The 24,135-nt window shown below is 45.4% G+C and overlaps 1 protein-coding gene across 2 annotated transcripts in view; it reads right to left on the bottom strand.

The window, feature by feature from the left end:
* Nucleotides 1-24,135, bottom strand: part of PDPK1 (3-phosphoinositide dependent protein kinase 1) — a 102,656-nt gene that overhangs the window by 38,718 nt on the left and 39,803 nt on the right. For both annotated transcript variants that reach the window (XM_070413208.1, XM_070413209.1), the window contains exons 5-9: nt 19,089-19,233; nt 18,132-18,229; nt 7,890-7,965; nt 3,131-3,199; nt 2,782-2,878 (exon numbers count right to left, since the gene is read on the bottom strand). In XM_070413208.1, coding sequence (XP_070269309.1) covers nt 2,782-2,878; nt 3,131-3,199; nt 7,890-7,965; nt 18,132-18,229; nt 19,089-19,233 — 485 coding nt within the window. The remainder of the gene's footprint in view (nt 1-2,781; nt 2,879-3,130; nt 3,200-7,889; nt 7,966-18,131; nt 18,230-19,088; nt 19,234-24,135) is intronic.

Here is a 24,135-nt window from a genome sequence, read left to right as displayed (position 1 = left end):
TAAAATGCCAAGAGCAAAAGACAAAGAGAGAATCTTAAAAGCAGCAAGAGAAAAACAGTCAGTTACTTACAAGGGAGTACCCATACGACTGTCAGCTGATTTCTCAACAGAAACTATGCAGGCAGAAGGGAGTGACAAGAAATATTCAAAGTGATGAATACCAAGAACCTACAACCAAGATTACTTTACCCAGCAAACTATCATTCAGAATTGAAAGTCGGATAAAGAGCTTCACAGATAAGAAAAAGCTAAAGGAGTTCATCACCACCAAACCAGTATTATATGAAATGCTGAAAGGTATCCTTTAAGAAGAGGAAGAAGAAAAAGGTAAAGATAAAAATTATGAACAACAAATACACATCTATCAACAAGTGAATCTAAAAATCAAGTGAATAAATAATCTGATGAACAAAATAAACTGGTGAATATAATAGAATCAGGGGCATAGAAAAGGAATGGACTGACTATTCTCGGAGTGGGGGGAAAAGGGGTGTGGGGGGTGCGGGAAGAGACTGGACAAAAATCGTACACCTATGGATGAGGACAGTGGGGGGGGGGGGTAAGGGCTGAGGATGGGGTGGGAACCGGGTGGAGGGGACCTATGGGTGGAAAAAAGAGGAATAACTGTAATAATCTGAACAATAAAGATTTAATAAAAAAGAAAAAGAAAGAAAATGCTTCACAGACATTTGGTTAAAGTGTGAAATGTTTGTACCTGGCTATAAAGCAAGTTGTGTTCCTGGGCTGAAGAAACTGCAAGGAGGCTAGCTGTCACTAGGGAACGCAGGAAAGGAAGCCGGGCACTGCTACATGATATCATTACCCGGCGCCCACAGTGACCATTTCAGGGCTGGGCTGGGCTGAGCTGTGGGCCGCATTTTGCGCCATGGGGTCTTGACAGCATTGTCCGAGATTTGGTGGGCTGTCACTCCGGGGTGGTGGCGGGCCCTGTGTCCCACTTGGGGGAAGGCAAGTGTTGCTTTGTGGGCACCAGGTCCAAGGTGCCGTTTCTCTGTAAATGGCCAGTGTGCATTACGGCAGCTTTTGCATTGAGCATCTGCCCCATGGTGGTCAGTGTTTGTCATAGCGACTGGTCAGATAGTCGGACACTTAGTATATTAGCCTTTTACATATATACTAGAGGCCCGGTGCACAAAAATTTGTGCACTCGGGGGGGAAGGGGGGGTCCCTCAGCCCGTCCTGTGCCCTCTCGCAGTCTGGGACCCCTCGGGAGATAACGACCTGCTGGCTTAGGCCTGCCCCCGGGTGGCAGAGGGCAGGCCCAATCCCTAGGTGCAGTCCCTGGTCACGCTCAGGGTAGGGCCGATTGGGAGTTGGGGCATCGCCCCCTGTCACACTCAAGGCAGGATTGATGGGGAGGTTGCGGTGCCACCCACTGTCACGCACAGAGCAGGGCCAATCAGGGGGTTGGGGCGCTGCCCCCTGTCACGCACAGAGCAGGGCCCATCAGGGGGGTTGGGGCTCTGTACCCTGTCACGCACAGAGCAGGGCCCATCAGGGGGGTTGGGGCTCCGTACCCTGTCACGCACAGAGCAGGGCCCATCAGGGGGTTGGGGAGCTCCCCCCTGTCATGCACAGAGCAGGGCCCATTAGGAGGTTGGGGAGCTCCCCCCTGTCACGCACACAGTAGGGCCGATGGGGGAGTTAGGGCACTGCCCCCTGTCACACACAGAGCAGGGCGGATCAGGGGGTTGGGATGCCGCACCCTGTCACACACAGAGCCGCAGGGCGATCAGGGGGTTTGGGCGCTGCCCCCTGTCACGCTGACCCGGTGCCAGGAGGTCTCCTGGCTCCGCTGATCCCGGTGCTGGGAGGCATATTACCCTTTTACTATATAGGATAGAGGCCTGGGGGCCGGCTGGTTTGCCCTGAAGGGTGTCCTGGATCAGGGTGGGGGTCCCCACTGGGGTGCCTGGCCAGTCTGGGTGAGGGGCTGAGGGCTGCCTTCAGGCTGGTGATTGACCGAATCTCCCAACCGCTCCTTTTTTTCTTTTCTTTGTTTTTCTTCTGGGCCAGCTTTAGCTCTGTCTCTAGCTCTGAGGCCTCCGCTGCTGGTTTGTTTGCTGTTCTATAATCGAAACAATGTATAACTTCAGCTCTGAGATCCCAGCTGGCTATATTTGTTACAAAGTTTCAAACTGTCGGCTGAGAGTTGGAGCCTGCAGTCCCTGCAGCAAGCAAGCCTCATGTTCGCTTCCAGCTGCCTGGCTGCCGGCCGCCATCTTGGCTGACAGTTAATTTGCATAAGGATACGCTGATTAGCCAATGGGAAGGGTAGCGGTCGTACGCCAATTACCATGTTTCTCTTTTATTAGTGTAGATACTAGAGGCTCAGTGCACAAAATTTGTGCACAAAGAGGTGGGTGTCCCTCAGCCCAGCCTGCACCCTCTCCAATCCAGGACCCCTCGGGGGATGTCCGACTGCCGGTTCAGGCCCAATCCCTGTGGGACCGCTGGCTCCTCACCTGCCTGCCTGCCTGACCGCCCCTAACCACTCTGTCTGCCTGCTGGCCTGATCACCCTAACCACCCTCTCCTACTGGCCTGATCGCCCCTAACTGCTCCCCTAACCGCCTCTGCCTCGGCCCCCGCCACCGTGGCTTTGTCCAGAAGGAGGACCGGATGACTGGAAGATGTCCAGTCCACCCGGTCTAATTAGCATATTACCCTTTTATTAGTATAGACAGATAGGTGCCTCCAGGTTCAGAGGGACTGGTTGGCTACCAGATCATCTTACAAGAAGAAAATGCAAAATATTTACCAAAAGTTTTTCCACAAGGTCTCTTGCCTTAGGAAAGAATTTTTCAGGAAAATCATATTCCAACTTAATGATCTTCTGAAATATAAGATATTCGTTTCTGTAAAAATAAGAGAAACCATCATTCTGGGTAGGGTCACACAAATCTCCTAGAAGCGAGCTGTACCTTTCCTGGGACAGTATCTCTTCTCCCCACAGAGCCACTGTATTCATTAAAGCATCATTGTAAAAGTCCTCCCACCTTGGCTCAGCCCCCTCCCACTTCTCTGACTGCTTCAATGGGCAGAGGTATGTGGGTGCGGGGTGGGTAGAAGGTGGATGGTAGAGGGAAGGACCAGGGAATGTCTCTTACCCGGCTCGGAACGGTGGGAGTCCTGCCACAAGCTGGTATATTATACATCCAAGAGCCCAAAGGTCTGAACTTTGAGGGGAAAAACAAAGAATGACATTTGTAAAATTTCAGTGACATGCAGAGGTCCTTTCCGTTCCCTCTGTTCATACCACTCCATTTCAGCCTCCTACTTACTGCACTCCTTTAAAACCAGGTCAGTGTGAAGGTGGGAACCTACTTCAGGCCCTTCTCAAAGGGGCCTCCCTGGGAACTTGGGCCCAGAGTATCCTACACGCACCTTTTTCCAGTGCCAGCGGTTAGCGGGGTGCTGAGGAGGCTGCTAAGAGATTCTCTCATTAACTCACTGTTTACCCTCAGGACAGAGACACAAGCTCACAGATAATAGGAAACCAAAGTAGACAATCTATAGGATGTGTACAAAGCAAGCTTTCTCTTCCCCTTCTTGGACTCACAGTGCAAAGCCCTGCTCCTTCTTTATAAACATTTTAATTATATGTTTCAAAAGAAACACCCTACAGTTCTAAGTTGCCCTGTCATTTCCAGAACCAGCTGGCAGGGACTCGAGGAGGAGGGGCGGGGGCAGCACTGCTCTCCTTGCCCTGGATGCCACCCCCTCTCCCACCTGCTCTGGTCCGCTTTCTGTACTCTCAGTGCCACCTCAGAGCTCACAGCTGACATCTACTTTGCATATTTAATTTCCTCTGTAAGTGTTGTATTCTATTCCCAGCTCAGCCCTAAGAAATCATCAAGATGCTCCTCAACCTGCACTGCCAGCTGCTTCTCCCTACTCCCATCTCCATCCCTGCCCTGTCTATAGGGCTTAGAGGTGACTGGATGTAGTCAGTGTCTGGAAGAGGCACAGCCTGATATCTGGAAAATGAATTCCAAGGGCATGGGTGCAGACAACTGGCCAACTGCAGTGCCTGGGCCTTGGATGAGGGCTCTGTATCACCAGCAACAGGAGAGAAGAGGAAGCTCTTGATTTGGAATAGAAACGTAACAGGTCAGAAATCTGAGTCACAACACAAAGAGGGGTGAAGGGCATTTAAAAAATGAAATCTACACCCTAGCCTGTTTGGCTCAGTGGATAGAGTGTTGGACTGAAAGGTCCCGGGTTTGATACCTGGGTTGTAAGCTCAATCCCCAGCCCTGGTTGGGGAACATGCAGGAGGCAATAAATCAATGTCTTTCTCACATTGATGTTTCTCTCTGTGTCTTCTCCCTCCCTTCCACTTTCTCTAAAAATCAATGGAAAAATATCCTCGGGTGAGGATTAACAATAAATAAATAAATAAATAAATAAACAAACAAACAAACACCTACATTCTACCCAGTAACTAGTTTTTATACTTGATTTTCTCTATTGTTTAGTCTAGTTAAAATAGGAAGCTACATAAGAAAAACACCTACAGCAAAGCATGCCCTTTATATGTGGACAGAGAGAGGATGGAAAGAGAGGGGACAGGGGTGGGGGGCAGAGGGAAGGAAGGAGACAGGGAGGGCGGGAGGGAGGGAGGGAAGAAGGAAGAGAGAGAGAGAGAGAGAGAGAGAGAGAGAGAGAGAGAGAGAGAGAGAGAGAGAAATACCGATGTGAGAGAGACACATTGATCAGCTGCCTCCCGCATGGGCCTGACCATGGCAGGGTTCCTGCAACCCAGGTATGTGCCCTTGACTGGGAATTGAACCCATGACCTCTTGGTCTGTGGGCCAACACTCTAACCACTGAGCACCCAGCCAGGGGCATTGGTTGATTCTTGTATGTGCCCTGACCAGGGATCGAACCCACAACCTTGGCGTATCGAGATGACACTCTAACCAACTGAGCTACCCAGTGAGGGCTCTAAAATGTTTTAAAATACAATAAAAACTAAAGGGGTAGTCAGTTTAATATTTCTAGCAAGTACGAAAGATTTTAAAAATGTTCAGGTAAAGCAAGTCATTCTACTTTTTGAAATTCAACACAGGAACTTAGGGCAGCCTTGGGGCAGCCCAGCAGATATCCCATCTCTCCCTCTGGACAAGCAGGAGTACCCCTCTGCCCCACAGCACAGAATATGCAGCACACAGTAAGCCTACCAGATTGTGCCAAATAAACAAAACCACTTCAACGTCCAATGATAAAGAGTTTGACAAACAACAGTAAATCATATGCTAAAACACTCCATAGCTGTTAAAGATGACTGCAAATAATTTTAGTGACACAGGGAAATGGTCATCATATAATCGCAATAATTATATAATGAACCATTATATATTTAATAATTAGATAATAGCCATTAAATATTTAATGGTTATTTAATAACTATTCAAAATTGGTTATTCAGCATGACTCCAAGTTGCATAAAAATTACATAACCATATATGATACCCCTAGAAAAAAATAACTGGGAAGATACACCAACTCATTATTTGAGACTGTAAGTGGGCTGGAGACTGAATATTTTTGTATTTTTATTCTCCATATTTTCTAAGAATTCTTTCCAATGAATATGTTATCACTTTTTAAATTAAAAAATCTGAACTATTTTTGAATATCACGTACTAAAAATTTGAAAAGCATGAAAAGATATATATTGATATCTCCCTCACAACCCTGTTCCCTCAACATTACAGTGTTCTTTTCCAATTCTTGTATACTCTTCTAGTGTTGTAAAATGCATGAACAAACAGATCTGGGTAGACATTCTCCCTCCTTTTTTCACAAAAGGTGTCTTCCTTATCGCATTCAGTAGAGCGGAGATCTTCCCCATCATGCTAATAAGCTGCCTCATCCTACAAGTAAACCCAAAATTGATGAAAAGCTAGTACTTAGTCAGCAGTGACACACACACTTCAAGAATTTGGCCAACAGCACCAACCACCCTTAGGAGGGTGTCTCAGCCTCAGGACTGTAGACATCGGGGGGCCAATCATTCTTGCTGTGAGTATGGCTCTGCACTGCAGGATGCTGAGCAGCCATCCACTGTACGCCAATAGCACTCTCTCCCAACTCTCACCAAGTTGTGACACCAAAACTGTGCCCATACACAGCCAAATGTCCCCTGGGGAGAATATTGGTTAAAAGGCTCCATGTAGGAATCCCTGACCTACAATAGCATTTGGCCCTCGGCAAGAGCTCAAAATAAAGAGCCTGGAGATCCAAGTTTAATCCTTAAGAGAGCATCCTTCTATCCTTCATCATGTTTCTGCCCCACAGCTCCACCCCTTAAAGAGTTTTTTTAAAAGCTGTTATGCTCACAAACACAGAGCTGCTGTCCCCAGAATCACTCCTCTGAAGGCTTTGGCACCGTTACTTTGTCATTTTAGGAAGGCAGCCCCTTGCAGCCTGCCAATCTAGGTCACTGACCCGAAGACCCTCTGTCAACTCAAGGGAAGGTGCCAGCAGACCATGTGCTTGGCTGGCCCTGGGGAGGAAGAATCCAAAGAAAAGCTTTAACTCCAGAATCTTGTCACCACCTAGAACCACTCCCCAAACTCTGAAACCCCAGATTCTACTGCCACCCTAGTCTTCCACCTCCCTCATGCCTACCTGAGAGCTCCCCAGACTTCTCCCCACTCCTAGCCATCAACACCCCCCACACACACCTTCTTTTCCTCCATTGCCCAGCTGCCCTGATGCTGACCCTTCTCCACTCTTCAGACTACCACCCTTGTGAACAGAACCCCAGCTCCTGTGTCCTCTATACTCTAATTTACTCTATACCCACCAAGGCCCTCACCCTGCAGCCACTGCCAGGCCTGTCCCAGATCTGAGCCCTGAGCAGAGTTGGCTAGTGCTGCCTGGACCCTTGCCAGGAAGCTGGCTCTGTCCCCTCCCACACATGCTGCCTTCTGGGCCTCTTCCCATAGTCTGCAGAGTCCATAACACTAAACAGCTGACCTGTGGCTGCCAGTAATGCCAGGCTGCCAGAGCAGGAGGCAACACAAGGAACCCTGGGCTTTGAAACAAGCAAGAAGCCTTGTTAAATAATAAAGACCTGCCGAAACTGGTTTGGCTCAGTGGATAGAGCGTCGGCCTGCGGACTGAAAGGTCCCAGGTTCGATTCCGGTCAAGGGCATGTACCTGGGTTGCGGGCACATCCCCAGTAGGAGATGTGCAGGAGGCGGCTGATCGATGTTTCTCTCTCATCGATGTTTCTAGCTCTCTATCTCTCTCCCTTCCTCTCTGTAAAAAATCAATAAAATATATTTAAAAAATAAATAAATAAAAAAATAAAGACCTGTCTGCCACACTTCTTTTCACCGAACAGTTATTCTAAGGGAACAAGATCCGCTCTCAAAGTATAGAGCAACAACCACCCCAGGAAGTATAAAGTGTAACAATAAAGTAGCACATTGGTTATTAAAAGAAAGATATTGGTTAAAAGGCAAAATGCTAACTTCTTCCAAAGTAGGCTTAGCTATATAAAGGCCATGAAAGGCATTCTCTTAAAAAAAAATAAACAAAAATAAAAAAAAAATTTTTTCAAGGAGAAATATATCAATGATGAGAGAGATTCATCAATCAGTCAACTACTGCACACCTCCCACCTGGAATTGAGCCCCCAAACCGGGCATGTATCCTGACCAGGAATCAAACCATGCCCTCCTGGTTCATAGACAGACACTCAACCACTGAGCTACACCGGCTGGGTGAAAGGCACTCTCTTAACTATTAATTTCACATGAAAAACTGTATTAGCTACTTTAGAGAAAAGATTATTATGTATCAGGAAAAAAAATATATATATGGATAAGAACAAGAAAAAAATCAGGTTACCTTTTACAGGCCGATTTCTCTGTGAGCAGCTCTGGAGAAACATACTGGGCTGTTCCTACAAACGAGTTGGCCCTGGCTGATGAGAAGAGGAAAATGGTCATGCTGAGATACAAAACACTTACACCTGTGGACGGTCATATCAGGACATCATGGCTGACATGGGCATAAACTGGGACTTTTTGCCAGCACAGCACTCATCACTTGGAATCAGACTATACTGTACAATCCCAAAAGCCTTACTTGTCCAGGGCCCATCCCTCACACCCCATTTTGAGACCCTCTCCTCTCAGGGCTGGCTCGAAGGTCACCTGCTCAGTGACATTTTCCCTGGCCACCAGGGAAGCTCCTTCTGGCCACCTCCCTGCCTCATGGTCTCCTAGTGCAGCGGTTCTCAACCTGTGGGTCGCGACCCTTTGGGGGTCGAACGACCCTTTCACAGGGGTCGCCTAAGACCATCAGAAAACACATATATAATTACATATTGTTTTTGTGATTAATCACTGTGCTTTAATTATGTTCAATTTGTAACAATGAAAATACATCTTGCATATCAGATATTTACATTATGATTCATAACAGTAGCAAAATTACAGTTATGAAGTAGCAACGAAACTAATTTTATGGTTGGGGGTCACCACAACATGAGGAACTGTATTAAAGGGTCGCAGCATTAGGAAGGTTGAGAACCACTGTCCTAGTGCTTCTTACCAACACTAGAGCAGCCCTCACCCAGCATTCTCTCAGCTGGAGCATCTCAAGGGGCCTGTGGTGCTTAAAAACAGTTCCGGACATGCAGCAAGCACACAATGAACATGCACAAAATGCAGGAAAGAACTGGATCCCCTGCAGGGCAGGAATACCTTCTTGTAATAAACTGCTCAGGGATATAAAGGGAATAAGACTCATGTGTCCCAGCTGGGGAACCCCCACAGCATACTGCTATCTCTAGGACTGGACTGTGTGATGCACAATTCACAAAGATCAAATGCAGACCTGGGATGGGTGGCAGCAGGACCCTCTGGACCTGCCTATCACCACAGAGAGGAGGCACTGACACCCATTCACCCCAGTGGCCCCAAGGATCTTAGGGACCTCAGCAATGGCCATGCATCCCTAACAAAGAACCACAGGCATAAGCTGCATGCCCCACCACACTGCTCCTGAGGCATCCTCCGTGGAGCGTCTCTGGCATTGGGGACCACACAGCTGCTCTCAGCCTTTCCTATGACTCTCAGAGGATGAAGGATAGGGATGCCGGTATGAGAGCCACCTATCATCCGAAAGCAAATTGGTTCTCCAAGGAGAGGAGCCACATATTTCACTAAAAGCAACCTTCCAGGCTGGTACTGTGTAACCAGCAGACATTTGTTGTCTACTTTTATGATTGAAGGAAATGTTTGATTTCAACTGAAAGGTTAGTGCAAATCAGTGACTTTTCTCCTCTCCAGTGTCATGGCTACTGGCTGGCTTCTATCTGTGACACCAGGATAAAAACCCCAAAGAGAGCATTAGAAAACCACAGAGGTAATCTAGTCACCTCCCCCTGGAAGTTCAGAGATAAGCTAAAGGTCAAACTTCTCCAGCTACTGGAAAACCAGACCCAGAACCCATCATTGGTAAACACAGCCTCCTCTATACCACTGACCCCCTCACATGTAGGACACAGTCAGGAGAAAGGAGAAAGGTACTGGGCTGGGTTGCTGTTTCCATCCTCAAAGTGGTTCAAAGAAAGTGATCAGCATCCTGGGCTATACACCACTCTAGTCACCATAAATCTGTAAGTCAAACTCTGAGGTGCTAGTGGGGAAGGAGGGACATAAGAAGTGTTCCTGAGGTCTGGGGACCCTCACTCTGTTCAAGCCATAAGTGCAGACTGCTAGTGTCACACCCATAAACCCACACATGAAGCACAGCAAACACTCACAAAATATGGTCACCTCTTGGACAGAAGATGAGAAAACAGACTACTGCAGCACATAAAAAGGAGTCTGGCCCTGGCCAGTGTGCTTCAGTTGGTTGAGCATCGTCCTCTGCACTGAAAGGTTGCCAGTTTCATTCCCGGTCAGGGCACATGCCTGGGTTGTGGGCTCGATCCCCAGTAGAGGGCATGCAGGAGGCAGCTGATCTATGTTTTCCTCTCGCATCAATATTTCTCTTTCTCTCCCCATCCGTTCCTCTCTCTCTAAAAATCAATTTAAGCCCTAACCGGTCTGTCTCAGGGGATAGAGCGTCGGCCTGCAGACTGAAGGGTCCCAGGTTTGATTCCAGCCAAGGGCATGTGCCTGGGTTGCGGGCCTATCAGGACTGAATTGATATCCTGATATGTCCTGATATGTAGGGGGTGTGCAGGAGGCAGCTGATCGATGTTTCTCATCAATGTGTCTAACTCTCTATCCCTCTCCCTTCCTCTCTGTAAAAAGATCAATAAAATATATATTTTTTCTTTTTTTTTTCTTTTTTCTTCAAAACATATTTCATTGATTTTTTCAGAGAGGAAGGGAGAGAGACAGAGAGCCAGAAACATCGATGAGAGAGAAACATCGATCAGCTGCCTCCCGCACATCTCCCACTGGGGATGTGCCCGCAACCCAGGCACATGCCCCCGACCGGAATCGAACCCGGGACCCCCCAGTCCGCAGGCCGATGCTCCATCCACTGAGCCAAACCGGCCTCGGCAAAATATACTTTTTAAAAAAGGGGGCGGGGGGGGGAGTCTGCAAATGAGATTTATCCCAGGAATGCAAAGGTGATTAAATATATATAAATCAATCAATGTAATACATCATATCATTAAAATTAAGGACAAAAACCACATGATCACCTCAATAGATGCAGAAAAAGCATCTAACAAAAATTCCTTCATTATAAAAATGCATAAAATGAGAAAAGAAAGAAACCTCCTCAACCTGATAAAGGCTTCTATGAAAAAATCAAAATTAACTTGTTATTCATAGTGAAAGACTAACAGCTTTTCCTAGGATTAGGAACAAGACAAGGATGTCACTTTTGTCATTTCTATTCAACATAATGGAGGTTCTACCAGGACAATTAGACAAGAAAATGAAATAAAAGGAATCCAGATTAGAAAGGAAAAAGTAAACTACCTCTAATCACAAATGACATGACCTTGTACACAAATATCAACTGTATTTCTTTCTTTCTTTTAAACCCTCACCTAAGGACATGGAGGGAGGGAGGGAGGGAAAGAGAGAGAGAAACATCAATTGGCTGCCTTCCATATGTGCCACAACCTAGGCATGTGCCTTGACTTGAAATTGAACCGGCAACCTTTTGGTGCACAGGATGACGCTCAACCAACTGAGCCAGTCCGGCCAGGCTCAACTGTATTTCTATACACTTGCAATGAACAATCTGAAAATTAAAGTAAGAAAACAATTCCATTTATAACTTCAAAAATAAAATACTTAGGAATAAATTTAACAAAAGTGCCAAGCTTATACACTGAAAACTACACAAGATTTTTGAAATTACAAAAAATCTAAATTAAAACATTGAAAAATCTAAAGATTTCCCATGTTGAAGGGTCAGAAGGCTTAATATTATTAAGATGGCAATACAGTCCCTACTTACAATGGTTTGACTTACAATATTTTAACTTTACAATGGTACAAAACCGTACTTTGAATTTCGATCGTTTTCCAGGCAAGCAATATGTGGGACATCAGACAGTGAGCCACAGTTCTGTCGGGCATGCAATCACAAAGGTAAACAACTGATACTCTACGGTGTACTGTGTTGCCAGCATTTTTGGATATTGTGTTCTGAGCACATTTAAGGTAGGCTAGGCTAGCTATGATGTTTGGTAAGTTAGATGTATTAAATGTGTTTTTGACTTCCAATATTTTCAACTTATGATGGGTTTATCGGGACATAACCTCATCATAACTTGAGGGGCACCTGTACTCCCCAAACTGATCTACACATTCAACACAGTAATAACCCAAATCCCAGCTAGCTTTCACTGAGCACAATGTTTTCAAGGTTCATCCAGACCGTAGCATGTATCAGAACTTCATTCCTTTTCATGGCTGAATAATATTCAATTGTATGGATAGACCACACTTTATCCATTCATCAGTTGATGGAATACTTGAGTTGTTTCCACTTTTTGAATAAAGCTGCTATGAATATTCCTGCACAACTTTTTTTTAAAAATATATTTTATTGATTTTTCACAGAGAGAAAGGGAGAGAGATAGAGAGTTAGAAACATCGATCAGCTGCCTCCCGCACATCCCCCACTGGGGACGTGCTCGCAACCCAGGCACATGCCCCCGACCAGAATCGAACCCGGGACCCTTCAGTTCACAGGCCGATGCTCTATCCACTGAGCCAAACCGGTTTCGGCTCCTGCACAACTTTTTATGTGAACATGTTTTCAGTTCTCCTGGATATATACCTATATGTAAAACTGCTGAGTTATAAGGTAACTATGTTAAACCTTTGAGGAACTGCCACACTGTTTTCCAAAGTGATTGCACTATTTAACATTCCCACCTGCAGAGTCTGAGGGTTTCAATTCTCCACATCCTTGCTAATACTTATCTTTTTTATCAAAGCCATCCTAGTGGGTAATGAAGTGGTACCTCATAGTGGTTTTGATTTGCATTTTCCTAATGACACTGAGTACCTTTCCATGTGCTTACTGGGCACTTGTTTATCTTCTTTGGAGAAATGTCTAATTAGACCTTCTGTCCATTTTCAACATTTTTATGGTTTTAAATCAACTTTATTAAGGTGCAGTTTGCATAAAACAATGGAAATATTTCAAGTAGTCAGTTTGATGGATTTTGACAAATGTATACACCATGTAACCACCATTCCAATCAATATATAGAACACTCTTGCCGAAACTGGTTTGGCTCAGTGGATAGAGCGTCGGCCTGCGGACTGAAAGGTCCCAGGTTCGATTCTGGTCAAGGGCATGTATCTGGGTTGCGGGCACATCCCCAGTAGGAGATGTGCAGGAGGCGGCTGGTCGATGTTTCTCTCTCATCGATGTTTCTAACTCTTTATCTCTCTCCCTTCCTCTCTGTAAAAAATCAGTAAAATATATTAAAAAAAAAAAAAAAAGAACACTCTTGTTGTCCCCAAAAGTTTCCTCTTTCCCTTTTTCAGTCAGTCCTCCTACCCTTTGCATTCCCCACTCTCTAGTCACTAATTTGATTTCCATCACTGTAAATTGGGAAGCTAGAATGTCATATAAGTGGAATGATTAGTATGGACATATGTACCTAGCTTCTCTGGCTCAGCATATTATAGAGATGTGTCCATGTTGTGTATGTCACTAATTTTTTCCTTGGGTCAATACTTAGAAATGGAATTGTTGGGTTATAAAGTATCTATTTAACTTTACAATAAGTTACTGGAGTATTTTCCAAAGTGACTGTAGCTTTACATTCTCACAAGCAATGTGAGAGAGTTCTATATCCAATTCTATATCCTCACCAATGCCTGGGTTTTTTTTTTACTCTTCTAAAACTTTAGTCATTTAATGTGTGGTTAGTAGTATCTTATTGTGCTTTTTTTTTTATTAAGGTATTATAAATGTGTGGTTATTCCCCCATTGCCACCCCCCTCAAAAATTTTTAAAATATATTTTTATTCATTTCAGAGAGGAAGGGAAGGGGAGAGATAGAAACATCAACAATAAAAGAGAACACTAACTGGCTGCCTTTTAGTGGAGATCAAGCCCACAACCCGGGCATGCGCCCTGACCGGGAATTGAACTGTGACCTGCTGATTCATAAGCTGACATTCAACCACTCAGCCATGCACGCTGGGTTAGATTTTTTTTTATTTTTCCAATGATGAGTTCTTATATCTTCTGGATACAAGTCCTTTATCAGATATATGATTTGAAAATATTTTTATTTCCTATTCAGTGAGTTGTCTTTTTTACTTTCTTAATGGTATCATGGCACAAAAGTTTTTAAACTTAATGTGGCATGATTTATCTATTTTTTTTTCTTCTGTTGCTGTGCCTTTGGTTTTTTTTGTTTGGTTTTTTTGGGCCTTTGGTATTGTATCTAAGAAACCATTCCCTAACCCAAGGTCATGAAGATTTACTCCTATGCTTTCTTCCAAGAGTGTTAATAGTTTTAGATCCTAGATTCAGATCTCCAATCTACCCAAGTAAACATCTTGAGTTACTTTTGTGTACGGTGTGAAGCAAGGGGTAATAATGTTTTGTTTTTTTAAAAATATATTTTATTGATTTTTTTTACAGAGTTAAAAACATCGATCAGCTGCCTCCTGCACACCCCCCACTGGGGATGTGCCTGCAACCAAGGCACATGCCCTTGGCTGGAATCGAACCTGGGACCTTTCAGTCTGCAGACTGACGCTCCATCCACTGAGCCAAACCAGCTAGGGCGGTAATAATGTTTTTGATAATTTGGTCATTACTGGAGGATGATGGTGAGACAGTTCATGATTTTCAAAAGTGGCAAGTAAAGGGGAAAGAGCAAGCATTTATCCTGTTTTTCCTCCACAATCAATACTACTAGTTAAGGAAATAGTTGCTTTGGGTAAATTTCTCTTTAAAGAAGAATTCCATCTCAGGAATAAAAGAATTAGACTATAATCATTCTTTACTCTCTACTGAATTAATGGATCTAAGCCACTATGGCTTTAAAGGACTGTGGACAACACAGAGAAATGAATGGATATCAAATGCTTCCTAATAAAGAAGGCACCACGACCAGACTTTGGTGTGAGAGAACTGAACCTGAATGTGATCAAAGTGGCCAGCACCAACTGCTCATTTACAGGATGTACAGAGAGGAGCATGCTACATGACTCCACAGAGATGTGATCAGGAAACATTAGAAGACAAATGACCTGGTTTCTTCAACAGACTGCAAGTCACAGAATGATTTCGGCTCTGAAGCTTTCCCCTGGATCCCCCCTCCAGCTGTCCTCCAACCTACACCGGCAGACCCACCCCTCCTGTTTGGTGAGCGAAGCCTCCACATCTGGCTGTATACCAGAAAAGCCTACATAGCTCAGGACACAGGTTTCCAGACACAAACCCCAAGTCTGAACCTCCAGGGTCTCCAAGAAACTCAAGCCTTTTGCAAAGGGGGCAAAGGCCAGAGACACAGCCACAGACAAGGGGCTTACTGGACATGATTAAGCTGTCCTCACCCAGATATGTCTGTGGTACCCTTGTGCAAGGTCAGAAGTCACAAGTCCTCTGTGCCCGAAACTGTTCATCAATCCCGTATGCCCTCAACAGTCCCTGCTGTGCCCCACCCCTGCCCATTATAGACAGGGAGGAGACTCTGACCTAACAGGCAGCAGTGAAAGAGAGGCAGGGCTTACCCCCTTTCAGGAGCAACCTACTGGGACAAAGGTCTGTGAAGATAGACAACCTGCCTCCTGCCAGGAGGAAGGGGAACATGCTTAGTGCACAATTAAAGAATCTGAGCTCATACCAACACTTTCCTTCTGGAAGTTTTAAGGTGTTTTTGGGAAATCATCTCTGCACAAAAGTTTTTGGTTTTTTTTTAAAAGCTAATACAGAAATATATTCTAAAGTACTTCAAACAGAAAATGAGTGTAATTCACTAAAATGAAACATTCACATAATTATATATGCTTTTACCTTTTCTTTAGGAAAAAAAAAAAAAAGCCAATTCATCTATATATACAAGCAATTCTCCCTGGTTTGTAACGTAAGGACTTTGAGCCTCTGCTTCCATAAAGAAAGAAAAGCATGCTTATTTATTTCACTATTTCACCAATGCATTTAAATTCTTGTATTTTTTCAGTGACTACAGGGCAACAGGACTAGCCTGTATCAAATTATCAGATTCTGAAGGAAATATACATGAAGGAAGGACAAAGCAGACCCCAAGGTGGGCAGCTCTCAAGAATGACTGGGAGGTCCCATGGCAGAAGTAACACAGACTGTGATAAGCAGCCTAACAAGAACATTTGGAGACACAGCAATTCCTGTTGGGTTCACCTCTGTCATGAACAATGCTATGGTTATGGGTTATACCATGTCCATAAAAACATGATTACTGGCCAATAAAATATTACTATGCAATATGCATAGGTCGAACAGATAAAGATTTTGGGGCATCTCACAAGTGCCAGTAGGACTTCCCTGGCTTTGTGCATCTCCAGGAGGGAGACCACCCATCCTCTGATGCCCTCTATGGGAAGGAGAGAAAGGCAGTTACAAAAGGCAGGCAAGTGAGGCCAGGACTAGGACTTGCTGAGAAATAACAGCATATCCCATGATTCCAAGTTTTGTTTCAGTCCTGAAAGGGTGGTGCTTTAGGATTCTCAGAGAGGTTCCCAAATCGAAGACGCTGGTGACTCAATGAGTGTTTGCGCAGAGATCAAAGCACTAACTGAATCCTAACTAGAAAGTTCACAAGAACCCTCTGTTTAAGGACACTGTTCTGGAAAAACACCCAGGAAGGAAAGATAAGGCACCTTGCAGAAGGAAGCCCATGGAGGCCCAAACAGGCATACAGGTGCCTCCCAGCAGCACAGGTTTATGTCTCTACCCACACTTGGCTGGGATGAGTGGACCCCAGGCATCAGCCCAGTGGATGTCCAACACAGTGTTTAATCCAGCTGCAATTCAAGCCCAAGATAGAGGGGGCCAGCCCAGCTGAGCTAGAGGGCTTTCTAAAAAGCCAAGTTCCTCCCCACTGCTATGTAATACTCATAGTTTTTCTTTTCTACAAGAGAGTAGCTGTAGCAGAGTGGATGCTTTAGTCTGAATCTTTCTGCCAAAAACCCCTGTATTTATACCCAGCATATCCGTTAGCCCAAGCACTTTTTATGCTTTTTATCAAGGTCTTCCTCTCATGGCAGAGAGATGTGTGCATTATATGGAGGTCTCCATGACAGACTCTTGGGTCAGGGTGGCTCTGACAGTCACAACTGTCCTAAGACCCAAAGTTCATTTTCAAGGTCACTTATTAACTTGCACAGTGACCCTTAGCTTCCCCCAAACCTCACCATAAAGGGCTTTATCTTCTCTCCACGCTAACACTTGACAATAATTTTCAGAAGTAAAATAGCCATTCTTTATGCGTCCGGTTCAATTTCCATTCAACAAACACCTTAAGGACAGTGAGAGCCCCTGCCAAGATGTCCCCTGGCTAGCTAGGACATCCAGGACACTCTTCTGGCCCAAGTTAGCAACTCCTCCTAGGTGATAGGCTGTCACAATACATAATCCAATGCTAAGAATCACCCTAGGGCAGTGGTTGGCAATCCGAGGCTCGCGAGCCACATGCGGCTCTTTGGCCCCTTGAGTGTGGCTCTTCCACAAAATACCGACTTCTGCGCATGGGCCACGAAGTTTCAATCGCACTGTACGTGTGCGCCCGCACGAGGTATTTTGTGGAAGAGCCACACTCAAGGGGCCAAAGAGCCGCATGTGGCTCGCAGCTCTTTGGCCCCTTGAGTTGTGGCTCTTCCTAAGCCTTAGGAGTACCCTAATTAAGTTAATAACAATGTACCTACCTATATAGTTTAAGTTTTAAAAATTTGGCTCTCAAAAGAAATTTCAGTCGTTGTACTGTTGATATTTGGCTCTGTTGACTAATGAGTTTGCCGACCACTGCCCTAGGGGAACAATGATTAGGACGGTTTGCAATCAGAAATATGCATTTGACTAAGTAAAAATCAATCCCTGTTCTGTGATTCTGTACAACCTCACTATAATGGGTGTGCCTGGGCCACCACTGCAGCTGCACACAGGAAGTGAGGAGAAAGAAAGCTGGCAGGCACTGGGATAGAGGAATAGTTCCCCCCTAACCCCCAGTGACAAACTGCAGTGCTAACAGGAAGAGCTGCAAGCTGACCATATTGACCCCATGTACTTGCATGGGAGACCAGAAACAGATATGGCACCCCAGCACCTTCTAAAACACGGAGGGTGAGCCACAGGGCACTCAAAAGTGCTCAAAGGGACCTATGACAACAACATGCAGAAAGCACCTGGTGACCCAGCACCCCCACTCAAGACTGGGCAGACCAACCACAGGCAGCCTAAGAAGCCCCTCCCTCCCCACCCACTAGATCAGACATACAGCTTTCCCTGTGAAAACTCAAGCATCTATTTTACAGTAACAAAGATATTACAAACATCTGTCACCACACGAACACAATGCAATTCACTGAATTTCGAAAAGGTTGTTTTTGATCTAAACACTAAGTAGGATCGGCTGGAAATAAAGCACTCACACACCTTGTTTACTCTCTGGGGATAATACTTTTGCTGTTCCAAAATCTGTGATCTGGATGTGCATATCTTCATTTAACAAAATGTTTTCTGGTTTCAGGTCCCTGTGAAAGCAGATTTTTTATATTTGACATAAGTATTTAAAACAGCAATGTTATTACATACTCTAAATTTTGCCAAAAAGAAAATAAACTGGTTAATGCTAATCTTTATAGACTAACAACCAAGAATGTAAGTCTAAAGTTCACAATGAACAAATAGCAACTGCATATAATGAAGACATTCAAATTACATCACTTCAAAACTCCATCTATTATTTTTAATAAACTTTTTTGAAGTATAATTTATCATTTTAACCCATAAAATAGCTTTTATACCTTTTATTGTAATCATTTCACAAAATATGGAAATCAAACTATCACGCTGTACAACTTAATTTATACATAGTCCAGTTTTTAAAAGTCAGTAAAAAAAAAAAAGCCCTGGCCAGGTAGCTCAGTTGGTTAGAGCATTGTCCTGATATGCCAAGGTTGTGGGTGCAATCTCCAGTCAGAGCACATACAAGAAGCAACCAATGAATGCATAAATAAGTGGAACAACAAATTGATGTATTTCTCCCTTCCCCTCCCTCCCTCTCTCTCTCTCAAATAAATTTTTTAAAAAAGAGCTTATTTGAATACTTTCAATTTGACTTTATCAGAAAGTCATGGAAAACAAGACCAGAAGAAAGTACACACAAAAGCCGTAAGTGACAAAATAAAAGCAGCAGTCAAGATGGGTAAGAAAACTGTTAGCCTGGCAAAAAAAAGACATAATTTCATCTAATAGTTGAAGGTCTGTGAGGCTCTCAAAGTCAGGGTGATGTGAACTCTTCTTAGTTTTCACGAGGCATCCCACCCTCCATTAAATAAACCACAGCTGCCCCCGACCTTGAGAGCAGAGCCCCAGTCCTCAGCGTGGTACCTGTGAATGATGCCCCTGCCATGCAAGTACTCTAGAGCAGACACCATCTCAGCTGTGTAAAATCGGGTGCACGTCTCATCGAATGAACCAATTTTGCGAATGTATTTAAGTAGTTCTCCGTTTTTGGCATAACTAAGGCCAAAATCTAAATATTGCATAGTTAAGGAAGAATGAAAAAATCATTTTTAAAAAACTAACCTTAACCCAATAGAAATTTTTTAAATTAATGAAAACTGAAAGTACCTGTGGCACAAGATTGCTGCCCCTCTTCGAGTCAGACTCAGTCATGTTCAGACTCATGGCCAATGGAAATCCCACACCCCAGCTCCAGGGCCAGGCCCGAGAATAAGTTTCTCACCAAGAACACAATGACATGAGCCTTTCAGCCCAAATGATCCTTCTGGATCCCACAGGCCGAGATGGCGCATGTGGCCCCAGTGAACGGAAGCTGCTAGAGATTGCAGTCAAATGCCTCTTTGCAGGCTTCAGCCAAGGTGTGTGTATGGGAGTGGGGAGGGGGCATGTTTCCATCATAATCCAGTCTTCACACTTGCACAATGTGTATACATTTACTGAGCACCAGCTGCATTCCACATGCTGTGTGCTAAGAGCCAATTCATGTAAAGGTTTCTCAAATGAACGCTCTGTTTCCAAGTATAAAGTGACAAGTTTTGTAAGAGAAATGCCGTTTTATTAACTTCTTGCTTCAATTTATTTATTAGGCACCCACTGGGGAGAGACTGGAGGAACACTGTCATCTTTCCTCTGGACACCACTACAGTGTGAAAAGTTTATATATCTATTTTCCATTTTCCAAAGAGGACTAATGGTTGCAAAAATAAATGAATCCCATATAACTTCTTCCTTTTAGAAGCACCAAACATATGTCCTATTAATGGAAATCTACAGGTACTTCACCACTGGCTGCTAGGGACAGGAAAGGGTTGGCCTGTGCTCAGGGTATTCCATCTCGTTTCTGTTTGCCACGGGACTGCCATTCCCACCAAGGAGCCTAAAGCTGCAGTACAGTGAGGGCAATCCCAGGAGGAAGGGACAAACCAGCAAGGCTGCCCAAACTTGCCCTGAATCCAGCCCCACCTGTGACCCCCCAAACCCTTCTAACTAGGACATCTAACAGGAACCTGAGGCAAAAAACAAACCTTACTTCTGAGAATTCAAAGGGTCTCAACCAGGCCCCCTTCCCTCCTTGTCCTGCTCTGCCCCCTCCACAGGGAAGGCTACAGACTCTGGCTTGCCCAAACCCAAGCAGGAGCTCAGTGCTGCCTGGGTAGGTGGCCTCACCTGGACTAGCCAAGGAGCTTCACCAGTTAGGAACGCGGTATCCCAGGAGCCTACATCCCACAGGGGCTCAGCCAAGCACAGTAATAGCACTTTTTCCTGCTTCACAGGTTCTGCTCCTTGCCTGACTGTTCCTATTTCCTATGTAAGATATACTTCTAGTTCTGTGCTCAGTTGTGAAGCTAAGGTGATTGACAGGTTTTGAATATGACAGATGTTGAAGATCACAGCTCCAAGCCCATACTCCCTCCAACCACACACATTTCTCATCTCCAGAAATACTTTTTCAGATCTCATTGGTCCATTCCCATCCTACCTCCTTTAGCAAAGCCAATGCCATAGGGCACTGAGGAAATCTGTTCTAGTGCATGGAGTGGGTACATTCCCAGAAGGATGAGCACAGATCAGGCCTTTTGCAGAGCCTGGTGAGCCCAAAGCTTGCACTCTGCAGAGGAACCTGGCTCAGAGAGGTTAAGCAACCCAACTGATCAAGGTCACAAAGCCAAGGAGGGACAGGACTGAAGCCCAGCCTCCTGAGGCCTAGGTGCACTGCTCCTGATCCCAAGCTGCAAGAGAGGACACACAAAGATGAGCAGGTGGAGGATGGAGGAAGAATGCAGACTAGCCAAGTAACAGCCTTTGAAACCCCTCAACCTCCATCCCTGCAGGAGGGAAACGCATCACTGCAGCCTGGGAGGAAGGGTGGGCTTGAGCTCAGCAGTGTCTTGGAGCTTGGCTCCCTGTCCAGAGCCCTGGTTTCCAGGCTGCCACAGGGGTGTCCCCAGGCTCTGCCTTACCTGTCCTGAGGGGAGTTTGCCCCTGTAGTTGCTCCAGTGTCTCCACAATGTGTAAATTATGGCTAAAGGGGATGTGGTGTGCATATTGGGGCTTTCTTCAGGCAGTTTCCTTTTCTTTCTCTCTTAATACAATGTATGCCACTAAGGATTTCAACTTGAGGCAGAAGTCCCTCTTTTTACTCCTGTCAGAGGTAAAGCATGCCCTCACAGCCTTCACAGGCATTGGAATTTGCCTTAAAATTTAAGAGCAACAATTACCACTGAACAAAGTTCCCTAGAGTCCTCTCCACCTGCATTGTTCTGGCCAATCCCATCTAAAATTAGACAGCAAACTCACTCATCTAGACTCTGAACCACCTAATCCCACCTCACATGGCCTTTGGAGAATAAAAAGCCAAGTGTGTGCAATCTGTTGGAGCCCCCAACCAATAAGACACATTGTCCAATGGGCCTACAGAAAGCCCAGGCCCGGGCCTCCAGAAAATCTGGCAGCCAGAGATCCCCACAGGCTCCAGGAGCATAGTCACATGGATCCCAGGGAGTACAAGGAGCAAAGGGTCAAGGTGGCCTCAGAAGTAAGAGAGACACAGAACAGACATGAAGAGGACCCTTCAAAGTCCTCAGGAAGCCATTAATGGCTGCTGCATGGCATGACAACAAAGAGATAGGGACAAGAATAGATGGAACCAGGTGGAGAGATAAAACACCAATGAGGAACCCCCTCCCCACCTCCCATACCTTTGGCTACTAGACCACTTTGTTGCCCCCCTTTACAGAGAATCTGCTAGGAAGAACCTGCGCTGACTTCCTCACTTCTCCCAAACCCTCCTCCTACTTCCAAACTGCCACTAACAATGACAACTTGCACTGGGGCCAATACATAGGTCAGGCCCACGCCCCATGCACTTGACCACTTGGCAGCATCTGGCCCGGCTGCAGCACCCTTCTTCAGAAACCATTTGGTCCTGTGGCCCCTGGGTCTCTGTCCTCTCAACTCACTAGCAACACCCACTCCCCCCTGCCTTCTCAAAGAGTCCCTTCCAAGTGCCAATCTCTGTGAAGGTGAGTGGCCCAAGCTCAAGCCTCAGACCTTTTCCCCTTGTTGAGTGCCCTTCAGTGACTGGCCAGCCTGCTAAGCCAGTCCTGACTCCTCCCTGAGCTCTGCTGGCAGTCACCCAGCAGCCCACTTGGCCCTCTAGCAGCTAGCAACTACATATATGTCAAATGCCAATGCGACATCCACTCCTGGCCTGGCCTCTCTCCAGTCTCTTCCGGCTCAGTTACAGCCCACGGCGCATCCAGGTTCTGAGGTCCACTCCTGAGAGCCACCTTGACTCCATTCTCCTTCAGCCGTTTACTTAGAAGAACCTTCACTGAACCAGCAGCCAGAGTGAACAGCTGCCTTGCTGGAGACCTTCCTGGACTCCCTGCCACACTTAGAAGAAAATTCAAAATTCTCATCAGGCCTCTAAAGCTCAAAGAGCTGACCCCTGCCCAGCCTTTTCACTCCACCCACACAGACATGCTCCTGTCCTAACCCTGTGCAGGTCTCTGCCTGACATTGTCAAGTTGGACCACCAAGCTAAAACAGTAGCATGCTCCAACACTCCCTTATCTGGCTTTACTACTCTTGGTCCCTTAGGTGTTGATCATCTGTTTTAAACCTAACTCCTGCATGAAAATTTAAGGTCCCTGAAGACAAAGCCCTCATATCTCATTTACCAGCACATTGCCATCACCCAGCATTCACCAAAGACTTCTCAATAAACAAAAGAAGAAATTCAGCTGACATTTGATGAAGACAGAAAATGGTGTTAAAAGGGGAACAGGACTGAGCAAAATTTTAACCCAGAAGAATCTATGTATAGAGAGGGAGGGGAAAGGAAGCCTGACCGGGGAGAACGGAAGATGGGGAAGGCACTGGACCAACTTTGGAAGTGGTGTGGTGAGGGGAAGGGGCTCTGGAGACCTTGAAGACAAGAAAAAATACAAAGACTGAGGTTTAAACCTGAACAAGCTCTTAACCAACTCCATTTGACAGTCTAACCTCTCTTGGCTGAGAAACCAAGAGCATCTGCTGAGATTGAGAACAGTCACCAGGCAAACAGGGGCTGAGGGAAGTCTTGGTTTGGAAGAACTACAGTAAAGGGACCGAGAAGTGAGGAAAAACTGGCCAGTCTGGCTACATGATGGGCAGGCCCACGTATGACATAGATGTGTGGTCCACCCTGACTGCCATGGTACCCTGCCTCCCTTATCCCTAAGCAAAGGTAAAAGAGTTAGAGAAGTCAGGGAACATAAGATGCCCTCAAATAAAGCAAAGAATCAGCAAGTATGATATCTCTAATGGAGATGCAGCTGCAAAGCCATGAAGAGCCAGAGCACTGGGTGATCAGAGATTTTTTTTTTTTTTAAAAAGGCACTGAGAGCAGACTCCATAGGGAGCAGGAGGAGGGAGGTTGGAGACCCCAGGGAGAGGACAGCATCTATGTATAGGGAGAAAGGGTTTGGGCTCCTATGGGTCACACCCTGAACTTCTCACCTGGGGGCTGAGCCTGGTAAAAATGTCCCTTCCAACCAAACCCAGAAGTCAGATAGGTGCCCACCTTCTAGGAGCCCCAGGTGCCCAAGATCATTCTTCCTCTCTCACTTCCCTGCTTTGAGCACAGGACTTGACACCTGATAGATACTCCAAGAATGCTGGTAAGAGGAATGAGGAAAGCCTTTGAATAAATGTATAGCAACCACAGGGTTAAAATAATAAAAATCCTTTATATACAATGCTTATCGATAAAAAAAAAAAAATCTAAAAAATGTTTGTGATGGTCTCCCATGAAGTTACCCCAGGGGGCCACGGCCATGCTATGAATTCCTTTGTATTTAGAATATACAGCCCTTTTCCTTTCCAGGAGAAGGGACTACTTGTAAAAACAACAATGTTGTCATGATGC

This window comes from Myotis yumanensis, unplaced genomic scaffold (genome assembly GCF_028538775.1).
Source record: "Myotis yumanensis isolate MYYU_CA2020_CCGP unplaced genomic scaffold, mMyoYum1.0.hap1 SCAF_4, whole genome shotgun sequence".
NCBI lineage: Eukaryota > Metazoa > Chordata > Mammalia > Chiroptera > Vespertilionidae > Myotis > Myotis yumanensis.
The sequence above is the reverse complement of the archived record's forward strand: the minus strand, read 5'-3'. Positions and strand labels throughout refer to the sequence as shown.